Genomic DNA, 16,490 nt, shown 5'->3' on the forward strand with positions numbered 1-16,490 from the left:
TGCTTATCAATGCACAAGCCCCTTCCTCCCCCACTCCTATCGATCTGATTTCATTGGTCCTCGCAAATCAGACACTTCATTCAGGATATATGAGAAAGCTCCGAGTTAGCCTACCCCAGAGAAGGTTCGTTTTAGAGGATTTGTTGCCTTGGAAATGTACACTGAACAGAAATATACACACATGTAAAGTGTTGGTCCCATGTTTCATGAGCTGAAATAAAAAATCTCAAAAATATTCCATATGCAAAAAAAGCTTATTTCTCTCATTTTGTGCACAAATTTGTTTACATCGCTGTTAGTGAGCGTTTCTCCTTTGCCAAGGTAATCCATCCACCTGACAGGTGTGGCATATCAAGAAGATGATTAAATAGCATGATCATTACACAGGTGCACCTTGTGCTGGGGACAATACAAATCCCCTAAAATGCGCAGTTGTGTCACAATACAATGCCACAGATGCCTCAAGTTTTGAGGGAGTGTGCAATTGGCATGCTGACTGCAGGAATGTCCACCAGAGCTGTTGCTAGATAATTGAATGTTAATTTTTCAACCATAAGGTTCCTCAAACATCATTTTAGAGAATTTGTAGCCACGCTGGGAGGGAGGCTGACAAGTATTTGCATATAATAATGCCTTTTTGTGGGGACAAACTCATTCTGATTGGCTGGGCCTGGCTGCAAGTGGGTGCGCCCTCCAAGGCCCACCCAATGACTGTGCCCCTGTACAGTCATGTGAAATCCATAGATTAGGGACTAATGAATTCATTTCAATTGACCTCCTTATATGGACTGTAACTCAGTAAATTCTTTGAAGTTGCATTTATATTGGCCTTCCGAGTGGCGAAGCGGTCTGAAGCACTGCATCTCAGTGCAAGAGGCGTCACTACAGTCCCTGGTTTGAATCCAGGCTGTATCACATTCGGCCGTGATTGGGAGTCCTATAGGGTGACGCACAATTGTAAAAAAACCTGTAATGTTGCAATTATACATTCATGCAGGAGGAAATACAATGATTGCACTAGTGCATATGCGTGAAAGTGGACTGCACACAGCACATTATCCCCGGAGATTCCAAACTCGGGCAAAGTGTCCCCCATATGACGTCACAGTGATGTCATAATGAGTGGGGAAAAAAACACCTGCATCAGAGACAGTGCAAAGGTTTTCATACTCTGCCACATCCTGAAGAGTTACCTTGTTGTACAATGTCTACCATTTACAACTGGAATCTACATTGAAATTACAACACATACAGTATTTATTATGAATACATTTCTTTCTTGTTGTCCCATGATTTTCACTTAGCAAAAAGAGTTAATGTCAACGCGAAACTGATTGTGAGGACGAACAAAGGTACTCTTTACATAGTCCTATGTGCATCCCAAATCAACCCTATAAAGTACATTATCAGCCATGGTCAAAAGTAGTACACTATGTAGGGAATAGGGTCCCATCAGAGGACAAACACTCATGATGCATCATGGACAGTAGCTGTGAAGTGATACACATTGCTACAGTGTGGTTTTTACTATGTTTATGAGCTTACTAGTACTAAATATACTGTATTTCAAACATAGAAGTGGATTAATTGGATAATAGGCCTATGTGGCTCTGGTGATTTGTTGTCTGTCAGGGTGGGTGTGGTCTCCCATGGCACCACATTACATCACAATCGTGATGTCATAAATAATTGTATTCTGATATGATGACAGCCTAAATGGTTTGCCATTTTCGGCAACACTTACAAGTTCAATTCAGGGTCAAAATCATTGCTATATTTTGGATGGTTATTTTTTAAGTGATTGATTGGTGGTAAGTAGTTGTGACCACTTCTGATTTAGTGTAAAAAGGCCTACTTTGTGACAATTTAATTTAGATGATTTAAATAATCTAATAATATTTTTAAGCCATATTGTACCTTTTTCAGGATTACTGTAATTGAAGGAACTATGGGAAAGTTCTCCTTCCAAAGGCTCATCATAAGAATGGTTAGAATCTCTTTTCTCTCACCACCTTCATAGTCAAAACTCCAGTGATTTAAAATCATCACTTTGACATACAGGCCTATGAGCTTTTCTAAGATTGAAAATAACAATAACCTCATTACTGACTGCATGTTTGTCATCATTTTCATTTCTAGCCATGGGCAAATCGGACTGCACAGGACAATTTCTGCACAGGAACTACTGAACTCCACAGGCCCAGAACACACCAGCCTCACAACTCCTCACAACTCCCCAGCCTTAATGTAAGTCCCATCTGCAGGCTACATCTACGACCCACTAAAGTGGTCCAGACTAATCATGTATGGACAATCAGTGTAAACGTTGTACTAACTACGGCTTGATCTAGTGTCAACATTATACCTTATTGATATTCTATATCAATGAAATACAATGGAAGGTACATAATAATCCAATGAGTAAAATAAAATATACCATGTTCTATTCTCAATATCCCTACTGCCCCAAAGGTGTGTAGGCAGGGCAAGGAGGACACCGATTCAACCCAGAAGAAGAGGAAAAAGAAGAGGCTAAATGAGAAGGGAACCCAGGTTGAACTAGGCATGCGGGAGGATATCCGTGACCTTGACCTCGCCCATTGGAGATTGGCCAAAGAGACATGGAGAACTGAGCGAGGAAACATGAGGGAGATTAAGGCGCTGTATGGAGAAATATTTAGGCTGCACCAACTCTTGGAGGAGGTAACAAGAGCAGTTTTCTTCAATCAGACTTTCATAACAGTAGATATACTGTAGTTGCTTTAGATGTTCCCAATCCTGATACACAGAAATGAGATCTAAATAGATAGAATAGTGAAATAAGAAGGCAAGAAAAAAACTGCACATTGGAAGTATTCTGAGGAAGGTCTGCAATCTGCACTGGTAGTATTCTGAGGAAGGTCTGCATTCTGCACTGGTAGTATTCTCAGGAAGCTCTGAATTCTGCACTGGTAGTATTATTAAGAAGGTCTGCATTCTGCACTGGTAGTATTCTTAAGACGGTCTGCATTCTGCACTGATAGTGTTCTGAGGAACGTCTGCGTTTTGCACTGGTTGTATTCTTAAGAAGGTCTGCATTCTGCACTGGTAGTATTCTTAAGAAGGTCTGCATTCTGCACTGATAGTATTCTTAAGAAGGTCTAGAATCTGCACTGGTAGTATTCTGAGGAAGTTCTACATTCTGCCACTGGTAGTATTATGAGTTCTGTCGGCATTATGCTCTGGTAGTATTCTTAAGAAGGTCTGCATTCTGCACTGGTAGTATTATGAGTTCTGTCGGCATTATGCTCTGGTAGTATTCTGAGGAAGGTCTGTATTCTGAACTGGTAGTATTCTCAGGAAGCTCTGAATTCTGCACTGGTAGTATTATTAAGAAGGTCTGCATTCTGCACTGGTAGTATTCTTAAGAAGGCCTGCGTTCTGCACTGGTAGTATTCTTAACTTCTATGGGCTAGGTGGGACATTTGCGTCCCACCCTAGTCAGCAGACAGTGGAATCACATGGCGCGAAATACAAATACCTCAAAACTTACATTTTTCAAACATATGACTATTTTACACCATTTTAAAGACAAGACTCTCGTTAATCTAACCACATTGTCCGATTTCAAAAAGGCTTTACAGCGAAAGCAAAACATTAGATTGTCAGGAGAGTACCCTGCCAAAAATAATCACACAGCCATTTTCAAAGCAAGCATATATGTCACAAAAACCAAAACCACAGCTAAATGCAGCACTAACCTTTGATTATCTTCCTCAGATGACACTCCTAGGACATTATGTTATACAATACATGCATGTTTTGTTCAATCAAGTTCATATTTATATCAAAAACCAGCTTTTTACATTAGCATGTGATGTTTAGAACGAGCATACCCACTGAAAATTTCCGGTGAATTTATTAAATTACTCATGATAAACGTTGACAAAATACATAACAATTATTTTAAGAATTATAGATACAGAACTCCTTTATGCAATCGCGGTGTCAGATTTTAAAATAGCTTTTCGGCGAAAGCACATTTGCAATATTCTGAGTACATAGCTCGGCCATCACGGTTAGCTATTTTGACACCCACCAAGTTTGGGGCTCACTAAACTCAGAATTACTATTAGAAAAAATGCACTCCCAGGACTTCTACTTCAACAACAAATGTTGTTTTGGTTCCAAATAATCCATAGGTATATTCAAATAGCTCTGTTTGGTTCGTGCGTTCAGGTCACTATCCGAAGGGTGACGCGCAAGCGCATTTCGTGACAAAAAAATTCAATATTCCATTACCGTACTTAGAAGCATGTCAAACGCTGTTTAAAATAAATTTTTATGCTATTTTTCTCGTAAAATAGCGATAATATTCCAACCGGGCAACGTTGTATTCATTCAAAGGCTGAAAGAAAAAATGGAGTAGTCTTGTGAACGCGCATCTCAGTCTCACTGTCCCCAGGCTGACCACTTACAAATTCTGCTGCTGTTCTTTGCCCAGAGACAGCAGACATCCCATTCCACTTTCTGGTGGCTTTAGAGAGCCAATGGAAGCCTTAGAAAATGTCACGTTACAGCACAGATGCTGTATTTTCCATAGAGATGCAACAGAAGGACTACAAATTGTCAGACAGGGCACTTCCTGTATGGAATCTTCTCAGGTTTTTGCCTGCCATATGAGTTCTGTTATACTCACAGACACCATTCAAACAGTTTTAGAAACTTAAGTGTTTTCTATCCAAATATACTAATTATATGCATATTCTCGTTTCTGGGCAAGAGTAGTAACCAGTTTAAATCGGGTACGTTTTTTATCCGGCCGTGCAAATACTGCACCCTAGCCCCAACAGGTTAAGAAGGTCTAGAATCTGCACTGGTAGTATTCTGAGGAAGGTCTGCATTCTGCACTGGTAGTATTCTTAAGAAGGCCTGCGTTCTGCACTGGTAGTATTCTTAAGAAGGTCTGTATTCTGAACTGATAGTATTCTGAGGAAGGCCTGCGTTCTGCACTGGTAGTATTCTTAAGAAGGTCTGCATTCTGCAATGATAGTATTCTTAGGAAGGTCTGCATTCTTAGAATAAAGTTGAAGAAGAATGGAAGAATTTCTGAATCGGAATGATTCCAAAAGTGTGGACCTTCCCATTTTCCTAACAGGCTAATATACAGTAATAAAACGTGTTTTCTTTATGATATTTATTACCCATACACATGTAATTGTTTTAAGATAGTAATAACAATGACCATCAAGCTATTAAGTAATAAAAATGTGTCTGTCATATTCTGAGGAAGGTCTGCATTCTGCACTGGTAGTATTCTGAGGAAGGCCTGCGTTCTGCACTGGTAGTATTCTTAAGAAGGTCTAGAATCTGCACTGGTAGCATTGTGAGGAAGGTCTGCATTCTGCACTGGTAGTATTATGAGTTCTGTCGGCATTATGCTCTGGTAGTATTCTGAGGAAGGTCTGTATTCTGAACTGATAGTATTCTGAGGAAGGCCTGCGTTCTGCACTGGTAGTATTCTTAAGAAGGTCTGCATTCTGCAATGATAGTATTCTTAGGAAGGTCTGCATTCTGCACTGGTAATATTCTTAAGAAGGTCTAGAATCTGCACTGGTAGCATTGTGAGGAAGGTCTGCATTCTGCACTGGTAGTATTATGAGTTCTGTCGGCATTATGCTCTGGTAGTATTCTGAGGAAGGTCTGTATTCTGAACTGATAGTATTCTGAGGAAGGCCTGCGTTCTGCACTGGTAGTTTTCTTAAGAAGGTCTGCATTCTGCAATGGTAGTATTCTTAGGAAGGTCTGCATTCTTAGAATAAAGTTGAAAAAGAATGGAGGAATTTCTGAATCGGAATGATTCCAAAAGTGTGAACCTTCCCATTTTCCTAGTAGGCTAATATACAGTAATAAAATGTGTTTTCTCTATGATATTCATTACCCATACACTTGTAATTGTTTTAAGATTGTTATTACTATGACCATCAAGCTATTAAGTAATAAAAATGTGTCTGTCATCATACAGATTGGGGTGGATAAAGGGGTGATCAAGCAGCGCTCCACCTCCTCCATTCTTTGTCCCGTCTCCCCGACACTGCCAGCTTTCCCCCGGTACAACCTCCACAGGTACCTCGCCAACAGCCATTCGGAGCCAGACCAGCATGCTGCCGGCACCCAGAAGGACCCATCTAAGAAACATTCAATCTTTCCCCCTCTGGACACACAGAGCTGCACCTCCCCTGAAAGATGGCCTCATTCAACTTCCAAGACGTCACACCCACACGCTTCACACCGATTTGCTGTCCCATCCCACCCCCTGGTTTCCGGCCCTCCTGCCCGGATGAGACAGACCCATCCGCATGTCCACCCCAGGTCCCCATTGACTGGCCAGGCAAAGGTCAAGGATGAGGTCAAGAGGCCAGAGATTGCAGCGTCTGAGGAATTGTCTGAGGAAGTTCAACGGAGAGGTGCAGAAATTGCGAACATGTATAAAGCACAGCTGATTGAGAGGATGGCCCAAAAGAGAAAGGAAGAGATTCTGAAGAAAAGGGTAAACAACGATGACAAGAACGATGACACTGAGGCCTCCTGCTCCTCTGCAGTAGAACAATCCAATACCCCTGCCACAGCCCCCGAGCGCCCAGCCAGCCCAGACGCCACGCCAGTGGCCGCCCGAGAGGACACTCAGGGGGACACCCAGCAGGACCTGGTTGAGGTTGTGAATGTGCTCAAGAGGCAATCATCTGATCTATACCTGCCTGACGACGTATGTGAGGAGTCACTCACATGGAAATCCATTTACGAGGAGCTGTGCCCGCTCGCTCACAGGGTGAACACAGAAGCTGACTACATCAAGGCGCTCCGCGTCATCACTGAGAAGGCTGTGACTCCCTCGTGCTCGTCTGAGGATGATGTGTCTCAGAGTGTGAGTGAGGACACAAGTCAGGAGGGGAGTAGTGAAAGTGAGGAGAGCATGAGTGGACAACAGCAGAGATGTCTACACAGAGATCCTTATGGTGAGAGGGACAGGAAGGAGATTGATAGTGGTAAAATGGAAGGGAGATATGCAACCGCCAATGCAATGTCTATGATGGCGAGCCGAGGGAAAGAAGAACTTAATGCCATGAGCTACGCAGACAGGATCAAATATTTCAAGGACGAGGCTAAGAGAAATGAAGAGATGATGAAGATCGAAAGGAGGAAGGAAAAAGCCAGGGACGAAGAGCTCAAGAAGTGGGAAAAGAGACAGAAGAAATTGAATGAGGAGGAAAGGAAAAGGACAGAAAATATGGAAAAAAACAAGTTAGAGGAGCAGAGGAAAAGGGAGAAGGCAGAGATGAAACTAAAGATCGAACATGAGAAAAAGAGACGAGAGCAAGAGAAAAAGAGAGAGAAAAAAGAAAGAAAAAAGCAGGAGATGCAACAGAAGGCCCGTGAAAAAGAAGAGAAAAAGAGGGCAGAGGAAGAGAAAAAGATGGAGAAAAAGAGGGAAGAGAAGTTGAAAAAGATTGAGAAACAGAGGATGGAGGAGGAGAGGAACAGGGAAAAGGAGAGAATGAAGGTGTTGGAGATGCAGCAAAAGGCACGAGAGAAAGAAGAGAAGAGGAGGAAAGAGGAACAGAAAAGAAGATTGAAGATACAGCAGGAACAAGAGAAGGAGGAACAGAAACGGCAGACAAGGATACGAGACGAGGATAAGAAGAGAGCAGAGCTTCAAAAAAAAAAGATCACGAGGCCAGGTTCAAGATGGAGATGGAGAAACTATATGAGAGAGAAGAGAGGAATGCACAGATTGAAAGAGAAAAGAGGCATGCGCTGTGTCAGAAAAAAGGGCAGACACAGAGAGCAAAACAGGTGGTGGTAAACGAGGTCACATCGTCTACATCTGACGCCTCTGTGCGGAGGGAAGAGAGGGAGCAGCGTCCAGAGACCGCTCTGCGAAGAACAAGGAAGAAGCAGAAGAAATTGGCGGACGAGTCAATGACAACTTTTGAGTAGATGACAAAAGAAAGGGAGCAGACAAAAGAAGAAATGTACAAGTCAATGCTCCTAGATATGTTAATATATGTAAATAAACAAAAACAAATTCGATTGTTTAAAGAGAAAAAAACAAAAAACAAAACGAGAAAATGAGCAAAAGCAGGAAAAAACTATAAGGAAGCCAGGCATGAGGGTGAAGAGGAGAAAACATGAGAGAGGAGGAAGGGAGACCAGAGTGGTTTATCAGGAGGGAAGTAGGATATATAGAATAGTTCTGAGGACAGAATCGGTAGGACCATGGGATAAAAGATAAATGAGATCAGCAGTAAAGGAGAGCTGAGTGGATCAAAACAAAGTTATGGAAAACACAAGGGGGAGGCAAGATAAACAGAGACCCAGAGAAAAGAGGTAATAGAGAGGCGATGGAACTAGAATTCCAATGTACGAATGGCCAAAATAACTATCTAAATAACTAAGGATGAGCAGGAAAGGAGAAGACCAAGAGCACAGGAAAAAGAGCCAACAGACATGTCAAAAAGAAATGAAGTCTGCCTCTTCTACTTCTCTTTTAAAGTTGCTTTGGTTTCCTTTTGTCCTCTTTCTAAGCCTGTTCAAGTCTGAGATAGATGAGAAGAGCAGCCAAAGAAACAGATCTGTTGAAGCATCAATTGGAAAGGATGGGAGGGTTGGAGGAGGAGCACAGCTCCATGACTACATTAGGTAAGTGTTTACTATCAAAGCCTGTTCTCTGTAGACAACTGTATTAGTGTTGATAGAAGTTCATTTATGCAATGTCTTTCAACTCAAACACTACAATTCCTGATCTCATGTGATTATTCACCTCATGTGAGTGGGCTTTCGGATGTTTTTTTCTTGAAACAGATTGTGGCATATGAGGTCACTTTATCTGTTGAAGCATCAATAGGAAAGGATCAAAGGGAGGGAGGCAGGAAGAGGAAAACACAGAAGAGCAGATGAGGTAAATGCTTGGGCTTGTGATGAGAGGATAGGGGCTCCAGAACTGGGGTTCATGATTGAAAATGCTCAGACAAATGTATTACTGTGAATCCCATTTGTTCAATGACTATTTGATGAATTCCTGACGGGATAATTGTTTTACAGGAGCACTCTATGTTCTGCTTCCATGTGGATTGACAGCATTGCTTTCATGAGCTGCTGGAGGACACCCTGGAAGAAGAGGGAGAGGGTCTATGATAGGCAGTTTGCCATGGCCATAAATGGGCTTTTGGGTGTTAATTCTTCCTGCATTATATCATACAACTTTACAATAAAAATGAATTGCAAGCATCAGCCTTTTCTGTTTGAGTGTGATCAGCGCAGTGGTAGTAAGATTAGTGTAAACCCATGGAATATTCTGGCCTTCTAGGCAGAGTTCCTCTGTCCAGTGTCTGTGTTCTTTTGCCAAGTGTCTGTGTTCTTTTGCCAATCTTAATCTTTTTATTGGCCAGTCAGATATGGCTTTTTCTTTGCAACTTTGCCTAGAATGCCAGCATCACGGAGTCGCCTCTTCACTGTTGACGTTGAGACTGGTGTTTTGCGGGTACTATTTAAAGAAGCTGCCAGTTGAGGCATCTATTTCTCAAACTAGACACTCTAATGTACTCTTGCTCAGTTGTGCACTGGGGCCTCCCACTCTTTCTATTCTGGTTATTGCCGGTTTGCACGGTTCTGTGGAGTAGTACACAGCGTTGTACGAGATTTTCAGATTTTCAGTTTCAGTTTGAGACTGTAATCGAACCCACAAATGCTGATGCTCCAGATACCCAACTAGTCTAAAGGCCAGTTTTATTGCTTCTTTAATCAGAACAGTTTTCAGCTGTGCTAACGTAATTGCAAAAGGGCTTTCTGATGATCAATTTGCCTTTAAAAATGATACATTTGCATTAGCTAACAATGTGCCATTGGAACACAGAAGTTATGGTTGCTGATAATGGGCCTCTGTACAACTATGTACAGTTGAAGTCGGAAGTTTACGTACACTTAGGTTGGAGTCATTAAAACTCATTTTTCAACCACTCCACACATTTCTTGTTAACAAACTATAGTTTTAACTAGTCGGTTAGGACACCTACTGTGTGCATGACACAAGTAATTTCTCCAACAATTGTTTACAAACGGATTATTTCACTTATAATTCACTGTATCACAATTCCAGTGGTTCAGAAGTTAACATACACTAAGTTGACTGTGCCTTTAATAAACAGCTTGTACAATTGCAGAAAATGATGTCATGGCTTTAGAAGCTTCTGATAGGCTAATTGACATCATTTTATTCAATTGGAGGTGTACCTGTAGATATATTTCAAGGCCTACCTTCAAACTCAGTGCCTCTTTGCTTGACATCATGGGAAAATCAAAAGAAATCAGCCAAGACCTCAGAAAAAAAATTGTAGGCCTCCACAAGTCTGGTTCATCCTTGGGAGTATTTTCCAAACGCCAGAAGGTACCACGTTCACCTGTACAAGCAATAGTATGCAAGTACAAACACCATCAGACCACGCAGCATCATACCGCTCAGGAAGGAGACGCGTTCTGTCTCCTAGAGATGAGCGTACTTTGGTGCGAAAAGTGCAAATCAATCCCAGAACAACAGCAAAGGACCATGTGAAAATGCTGGAGGAAACATGTACAACGTATCTATATCCACAGTAAAACGAGTTCTATATCAACATAACCTGAAAGGCCGCTCAGCAAGGAAGAAGCCACTTCTCCAAAACCGCCATAAAAAAGCCAACTGCACACGGGGACAAAGACCATACTTTTTAAAGAATTGTCTTCTGCTCTGATGAAAAAAATAAATAAAACTGTTTGGCCATAATGACCATCATTATGTTTGGAGGAAAAAGGGGGAGGCTTGCAAGCCAAAGAACACCATCCCAACCGTGAAGCACGGGGGTTGCAGCATCATGTTGTGGGGGTGCTTTGCTGCAGGAGGGACTGGTGAACGTCACAACATAGATGGCATCATGAGTGAGGAAAGTCATGTGGATATATTTCAGCAACATCAAGACATGTCAGAAGTTAAAGCTTGGTCGCAAATGGGTCTTCCAAATGGACAACGACTCCAAGCATACTTCCAAAGTTGTGGCAAAATGGCTGAAGGACAACAAAGTCAAGGTATTGGAGTGGCCATCACAGAGCCCTGACTTCAATCCTATAGAGAATTTGTGGGCAGAACTGAAAAAGCGTGTGAGAGCAAGTAGGCCTACAAACCTGACTCAGTTACAACAGTTCTGTCAGGAGGAATGGGCCAAAATTCACCCAACTTATTGTGGGAAGCTTGTGGAAGGCTACCCAAAATGTTTGACCCAAGTTAAACAATTTAAAGGCAATGCTACCAAATACTAATTGAGTGTATGTAAACTTCTGACCCACTGGGAATGTGATGAAAGATATAGAAGCTGAAATAAATCTCGATTATTCTGACATTTCATTCTTAAAATATAGTGGTGATCCTAACTGACCTAAGACAGGGAATTTTTACTAGGATTAAATGCCAGGAATTGTTTAAAACTGAGTTTAAATGTATTTGGCTAAGGCGTATGTAAAACTACAATAGTTATTTACATTGTCGACACCATTTCTGATCAAGTTGATATTTAATGGACAAAAAAGGCGTTCAAAAACAAGGACATTTCTTAGTGACCCCAAACTTTTGAACGGCTGTGTGTATAAATCTTTATGTATATTGGTTTAGCATTCCTTGCTAAAAGGTGGGCCACTTCCATGGTACCGGTTATCCTGAGTTGAGCTCAAGAGTTCACCCAAGTTACCTCGCCAACTCAAGCCTGTTTCGTTAGTACACCCTTCTAGAGGGCGAAATTGTTATTTTGGTGAGTCTATGATCCCTGCTGTCTAAGTCCTGTTACAGCATCATCGTTTAAATAATTTGTTGCCTAGGTAGTCGGCCAAGTTTAAGGAATAACTCACCATTAATTTAAGTCTCTCCTGCTATGCTAGATCTACTTCTTCTCTGATCCCACCTTGGGATGTATGATGAGCATAGCTGAGAAGGTCCATTATAGAATGAAACAGAACACTGCAAGCAACATCACACTGACTGGATTCTTTTCAGTCTAGGTCATTTTATTTATTTCCAAGACAAGTGCAGTGGTATAGGCCTAATTCAAGGCAGCAAGAGCACACAGGAGCAATTAAACTACTGCCAGACACACGTATAATCCATCAGAAAGCTTTAAGGGACTTGTTCAACTTATTCATTGTTGAGAAGTTAAAATGTCAGTGCCATTTGTGTTGGAATCTTCAGTCGACAGCAGCGGTGTTGAATCTTCTTCGATGGTGTCATAAATGCTAAACTGTGCATTGTTATTCTGTGAAAGACAGGACATGAACATGGTTAGAATACAGTGCGATAATGACTGCATTTACAAAGGCAGCCCAACTCTGATATTTTTCCTGTCTCTGTGTGTGCATGTCTTTACCACATTGATAGAGTTTGTTGAGGCGTGCTATGTCCAGGGGGCTCAGGTGATTTCTCTGTCCAATCTGGACTCCCCTCTTCTTGGAGTGAATAGTGGGGTTACGGTTTTGATGAGAAGTAGTATCTGCCAGGAGAAACCCAACAATTGGGGATTAGAGGACTTGCTACTTTAACACAAGGACTGCGTCACAATGCCACCCTAATCCCCATATAGTGCACATAGTTTGACCAGAGCCCAGGTAAACAATAGTGACCTAAATAGGGAACCATTTGGTACACACAGGGAAATGTTACTGGAGCTGGATACTGTACAGTCGTGGCCAAAAGTTGAGAGAATGACACAAATATGAATTTCTACAAAGTTTGCTGCTTCAGTGTCTTTAGATATTTTTGTCAGATGTTACTATGGAACACGGAAGTATAATTACAAGCATTTCATAAGTGTCAAAGGCTTTTATTAACAATTACATTCAAGTTGATGCAAAGAGTCAATATTTGCAGTGTTGACCCTTTTCAAGACCTCTGCAATCCGCCCTGGCATGCTGTCAATGAATTTCTGGGCCACATCCTGACTGATGGCAGCCCATTCTTGCATAATCAATGCTTGGGTTTGTCAGAATTTGTGGGGTTTTGTTTGTCCACCCGCCTCTTGAGGATTGACCACAAGTTGTCAATGGGATTAGGGTCTGGGGAGTTTAATGAACATGGACCCAAATTAGCGATATTTTGTTCCCCGAGCCACTTAGTTATCACTTTTGCCTTATGGCAAGGTGCTCCATCATGCTGGAAAATCCATTGTTCATCAACCAAACAGTTTCCTGGATGGTTGGTACCATTCTTTATTCATGGCGTGTTCTTAGGCAAAATTGTGAGTGAGCCCACTACCTTTGCTGAGAAGCAACCCCACACTGGAATGGTCTCAGGATTGCTTTACTGTTGGCATGACACAGGACTGATGGTAGCGCTCACCTTGTCTTCTCCGGATGCCCCAAACAATCGGAAAGGGGATTGATCAGAGAAATGACTTTACCCCAGTCCCTCAGCAGTCCATCCCTGTACCTTTTGCAGAATATCAGTCTGTCCCTGGTGTTTTTCCTGGAGAGAAGTGGCTTCTTTGCTGCCCTTCTTGACATCTCCCAAAAGTCTTCGCCTCACTGTGCATGCAGATGCACTCACACCTGCCCGCTGCCATTCCTGTACTGGTGGTGCCCCGATCCCACAGCTGAATCAACTTTAGGAGACAGTCCTGGCGCTTGCTGGGCTTCAGGGCACCCAAGAAAGTCTTCTTTCACAACAATTGAACCGCTCTCCTTGAAGTTCTTGATGATGCGATAAATGGTTGATTAGGTGCAATCTTACTGGCAGCAATATCCTTGCCTGCGAAGCCCTTTTTGTGCAAAGCAATGATGACGGCACATGTTTCCTTGCAGGTAACAATGGTTGACAGAGGAAGAACAATGATTCCAAGCACCGCCCTCCTTTTGAAGCTTCCAGTCTGTTATTCGAACTCAAGCAGCATGACAGAGTGATCTCCAGCCTTGTCCTCATCAACACTCACACCTGTATTAACGAGAGAATCACTGACATGAGATCAGCTGGTCCTTTTGTGGCAGGGCTGATATGCAGCGGAAATGTTTTGGGGGGATTCAGTTCATTTTCATGGCAAAGAGGGACTTTGCAATTAATTGCAATTCATCTGATCACTCTTTATAACATTCTGGAGTATATGCAAATTGCCATCATACAAACTGAGGCAGCAGACTGAAAATGTATATTTGTGTCCTTCTCAACTTTTGCCCACGACTGTACACAGTCACAAAACTAATATTTACTTATTGCTATCAGTTTAAAAACAAGGTGAGTAAAATTAGGACTTTAGTGGGAATAAGGAGGAGAGGAGTATGACTGACGTTCCGTAGTGCATTATGGAGTCGTAGTCATAGGGCAGGTCCTGAGTGTCTCCTTTCTTCACCTTAAAATTATTTTCTTTTCCTGGAAGTTAAAAGCGTTACAAGAAGCAGATGTGACTGGTGGACACTGCTGGGTGTGAATGTGATATAGGGGAATGAAAATGGAAATGTAGACGAGTTGAGATGGAAACCATTAAGTTGAACCTCTAGCAGGAGGAAACTCTACAGGATTCAAGGCATGAATATTTCATCTTACCTAATGAAACCCATTGTGGGTGGTAATGTAACAAAACTGCCTTCAAAACAAGCTTACATGTTATCCCAGGATACCCATTACGGGTGGCAACTGTAAAAGGTATATTTTACACCAGGATACCCATTACGGGTGGCAACTGTAAAAGGTATATTTTACACCAGGATACCCATTACGGGTGAGTAACTGTAGATGACAACGTAGTGTTATTCGCGTCAGGCAAATTTAGCGAACAAGGTTGCTGCGTTCACGCCAGGGAAAATTCACAGGAGTAAACGAATTCAGTTCAATTTCTACATCATGGAAATGAGCCTGAAATACATAGTTATGCATAGTATTGGTCTCAAACTGAAGGAACACTGATGGTTACTGGTGTAAGATTCTCTCTGGATGTTTACAGAACTGGTGCTGTGAGATTAGGATATCAGGATTCAAGGTAGCTATGATATTAGGCTATCAGGACCTGCTTAGACAAAGCAATTTCAACAGTAGAGAAAAGGGTTGCAATGTATGGGGAAATGAATGGCTGCACTATTTCCGTTATAATAAGTACATGATAAATGGAACGTTAAGGCATAAATGTATGAAAGACTATTCTTATTTTAAACTAAAGTGGTTCTGTCCTTGTGGTATGTAGTGTTTCATGTTGTGTGGACCCCAGGAAGAGTAACTGCTGCTTAGGCAGTACTTAATAAAATACTAAATGTCAATAGTTATTCTATACGGTCTTCACTCCAGACCACAAAAAGCTGAATCAGGTATGTTAGTGCTGGGCTGCTACTGAAGCCTGCACACTGCAGCTCTTCATGGGACAAATTGACCAGCCCTGCCCCTGATCCACATGCACTGCCCGTGAGGTGGTTTAGTATGTTGTGTTGGTGTGAGTTACCTGGGACCACGTTGTCCCACTGTATGGTGATGTATTGGTCACGGTCTGGCCGTGTGTGCTCGTGGTGCAGGCCCAGGGCATGCATCAGCTCATGACACAGGTTCCCCACGTTACAGGCTCTACCGAAGTACACAGACTGGGCCCCGCCCTGGAAACCTACATACGACGCACAGCTAGAGTTAAGTGAAGAGAGATAAAGGGGAGAGAAGCGGGAGGAGAGAAATGGAGGAGAAAGAGGCGATATGACAGGAAGAGAGGAAAAATAAAGGATTGAACACAGGAAAAGGAAGGAGAGGTTGTGAGTTAACTGTAAACTGCTGGGAAGGAGAGAATGTGTTAATGTGCCCACTTTGGACTCACCCTGTCCCAGAGATGAACTCTATGTAGTTCATCTCATTGGTGTATTCGTGGAAGCGGATACACGTCTGGTCTGAAATAAGCTTGAACGCTGCTAGTATAGTTTCCTTTCTGTCCACTGTGTGGATCAGAGACAATCTACCATTAGACGGTGCATATCATTCTCACTGTATTAGAAAACATCTAGTGTTACAGTGTTCATCTCTCCTACTGTATTCGACACTCACCCAGATAATCGTTGATCTTGTAGGGGATAGAAGTGACGCCTTCATTCTCAGGCCAAAGTGACTTCACAGCTAATCGGTCTTCCTGTAGGACAAACACCTAGTCTTTAATCCAGCTGTTGCTAGAGAGTATAGGCCTCAGATTAATTCAATTGTTATTTACGCGTTTCCCCTATGAATGTTTTTAAGTTCTAAAATGGTCAAACTATTTCAGTATTAATGACTAAAACCAGACTAAGTATGTAGAAAAAAAAGAATGGAGCAATATACAGTGTACTTTCCATGACAGACTGACCAGGTGAATGCTATGATCCTTATTGAGGTCACCTGTTCAATCAGTGTATATGAAGAGACCGGTTAAAGGAGGATTGTTAAGCCTTGCGACATGGATCATGTCTATATGCCAGTCAGAGGGTGAATGGGCAGGACAAAATAT

At 42.1% G+C, this 16,490-nt stretch overlaps 1 protein-coding gene and 1 long non-coding RNA gene across 2 annotated transcripts in view; one reads left to right on the forward strand and one right to left on the reverse strand.

Moving 5' to 3' along the window:
* LOC115159943 (low choriolytic enzyme-like) overlaps positions 1 to 16,490 on the reverse strand; it is a 113,503-nt gene that overhangs the window by 11,864 nt on the left and 85,149 nt on the right. The window contains exons 6-10 of the mRNA XM_029710089.1: positions 16,058 to 16,139; positions 15,834 to 15,948; positions 15,474 to 15,646; positions 14,332 to 14,413; positions 12,423 to 12,545 (exon numbers count right to left, since the gene is read on the reverse strand). Of these exons, the coding sequence (XP_029565949.1) occupies positions 12,521 to 12,545; positions 14,332 to 14,413; positions 15,474 to 15,646; positions 15,834 to 15,948; positions 16,058 to 16,139 (477 nt within the window). The 3' untranslated portion in view covers positions 12,423 to 12,520. The remainder of the gene's footprint in view (positions 1 to 12,422; positions 12,546 to 14,331; positions 14,414 to 15,473; positions 15,647 to 15,833; positions 15,949 to 16,057; positions 16,140 to 16,490) is intronic.
* Positions 7,474 to 9,270, forward strand: LOC115159946 (uncharacterized). The gene is made up of 2 exons (XR_003868973.1): positions 7,474 to 8,679; positions 8,842 to 9,270. It is a non-coding gene; the product is annotated as an uncharacterized LOC115159946 (long non-coding RNA).

The sequence above is a fragment of the Salmo trutta genome, chromosome 23, assembly GCF_901001165.1.
Source record: "Salmo trutta chromosome 23, fSalTru1.1, whole genome shotgun sequence".
NCBI classification, from domain to species: domain Eukaryota; kingdom Metazoa; phylum Chordata; class Actinopteri; order Salmoniformes; family Salmonidae; genus Salmo; species Salmo trutta.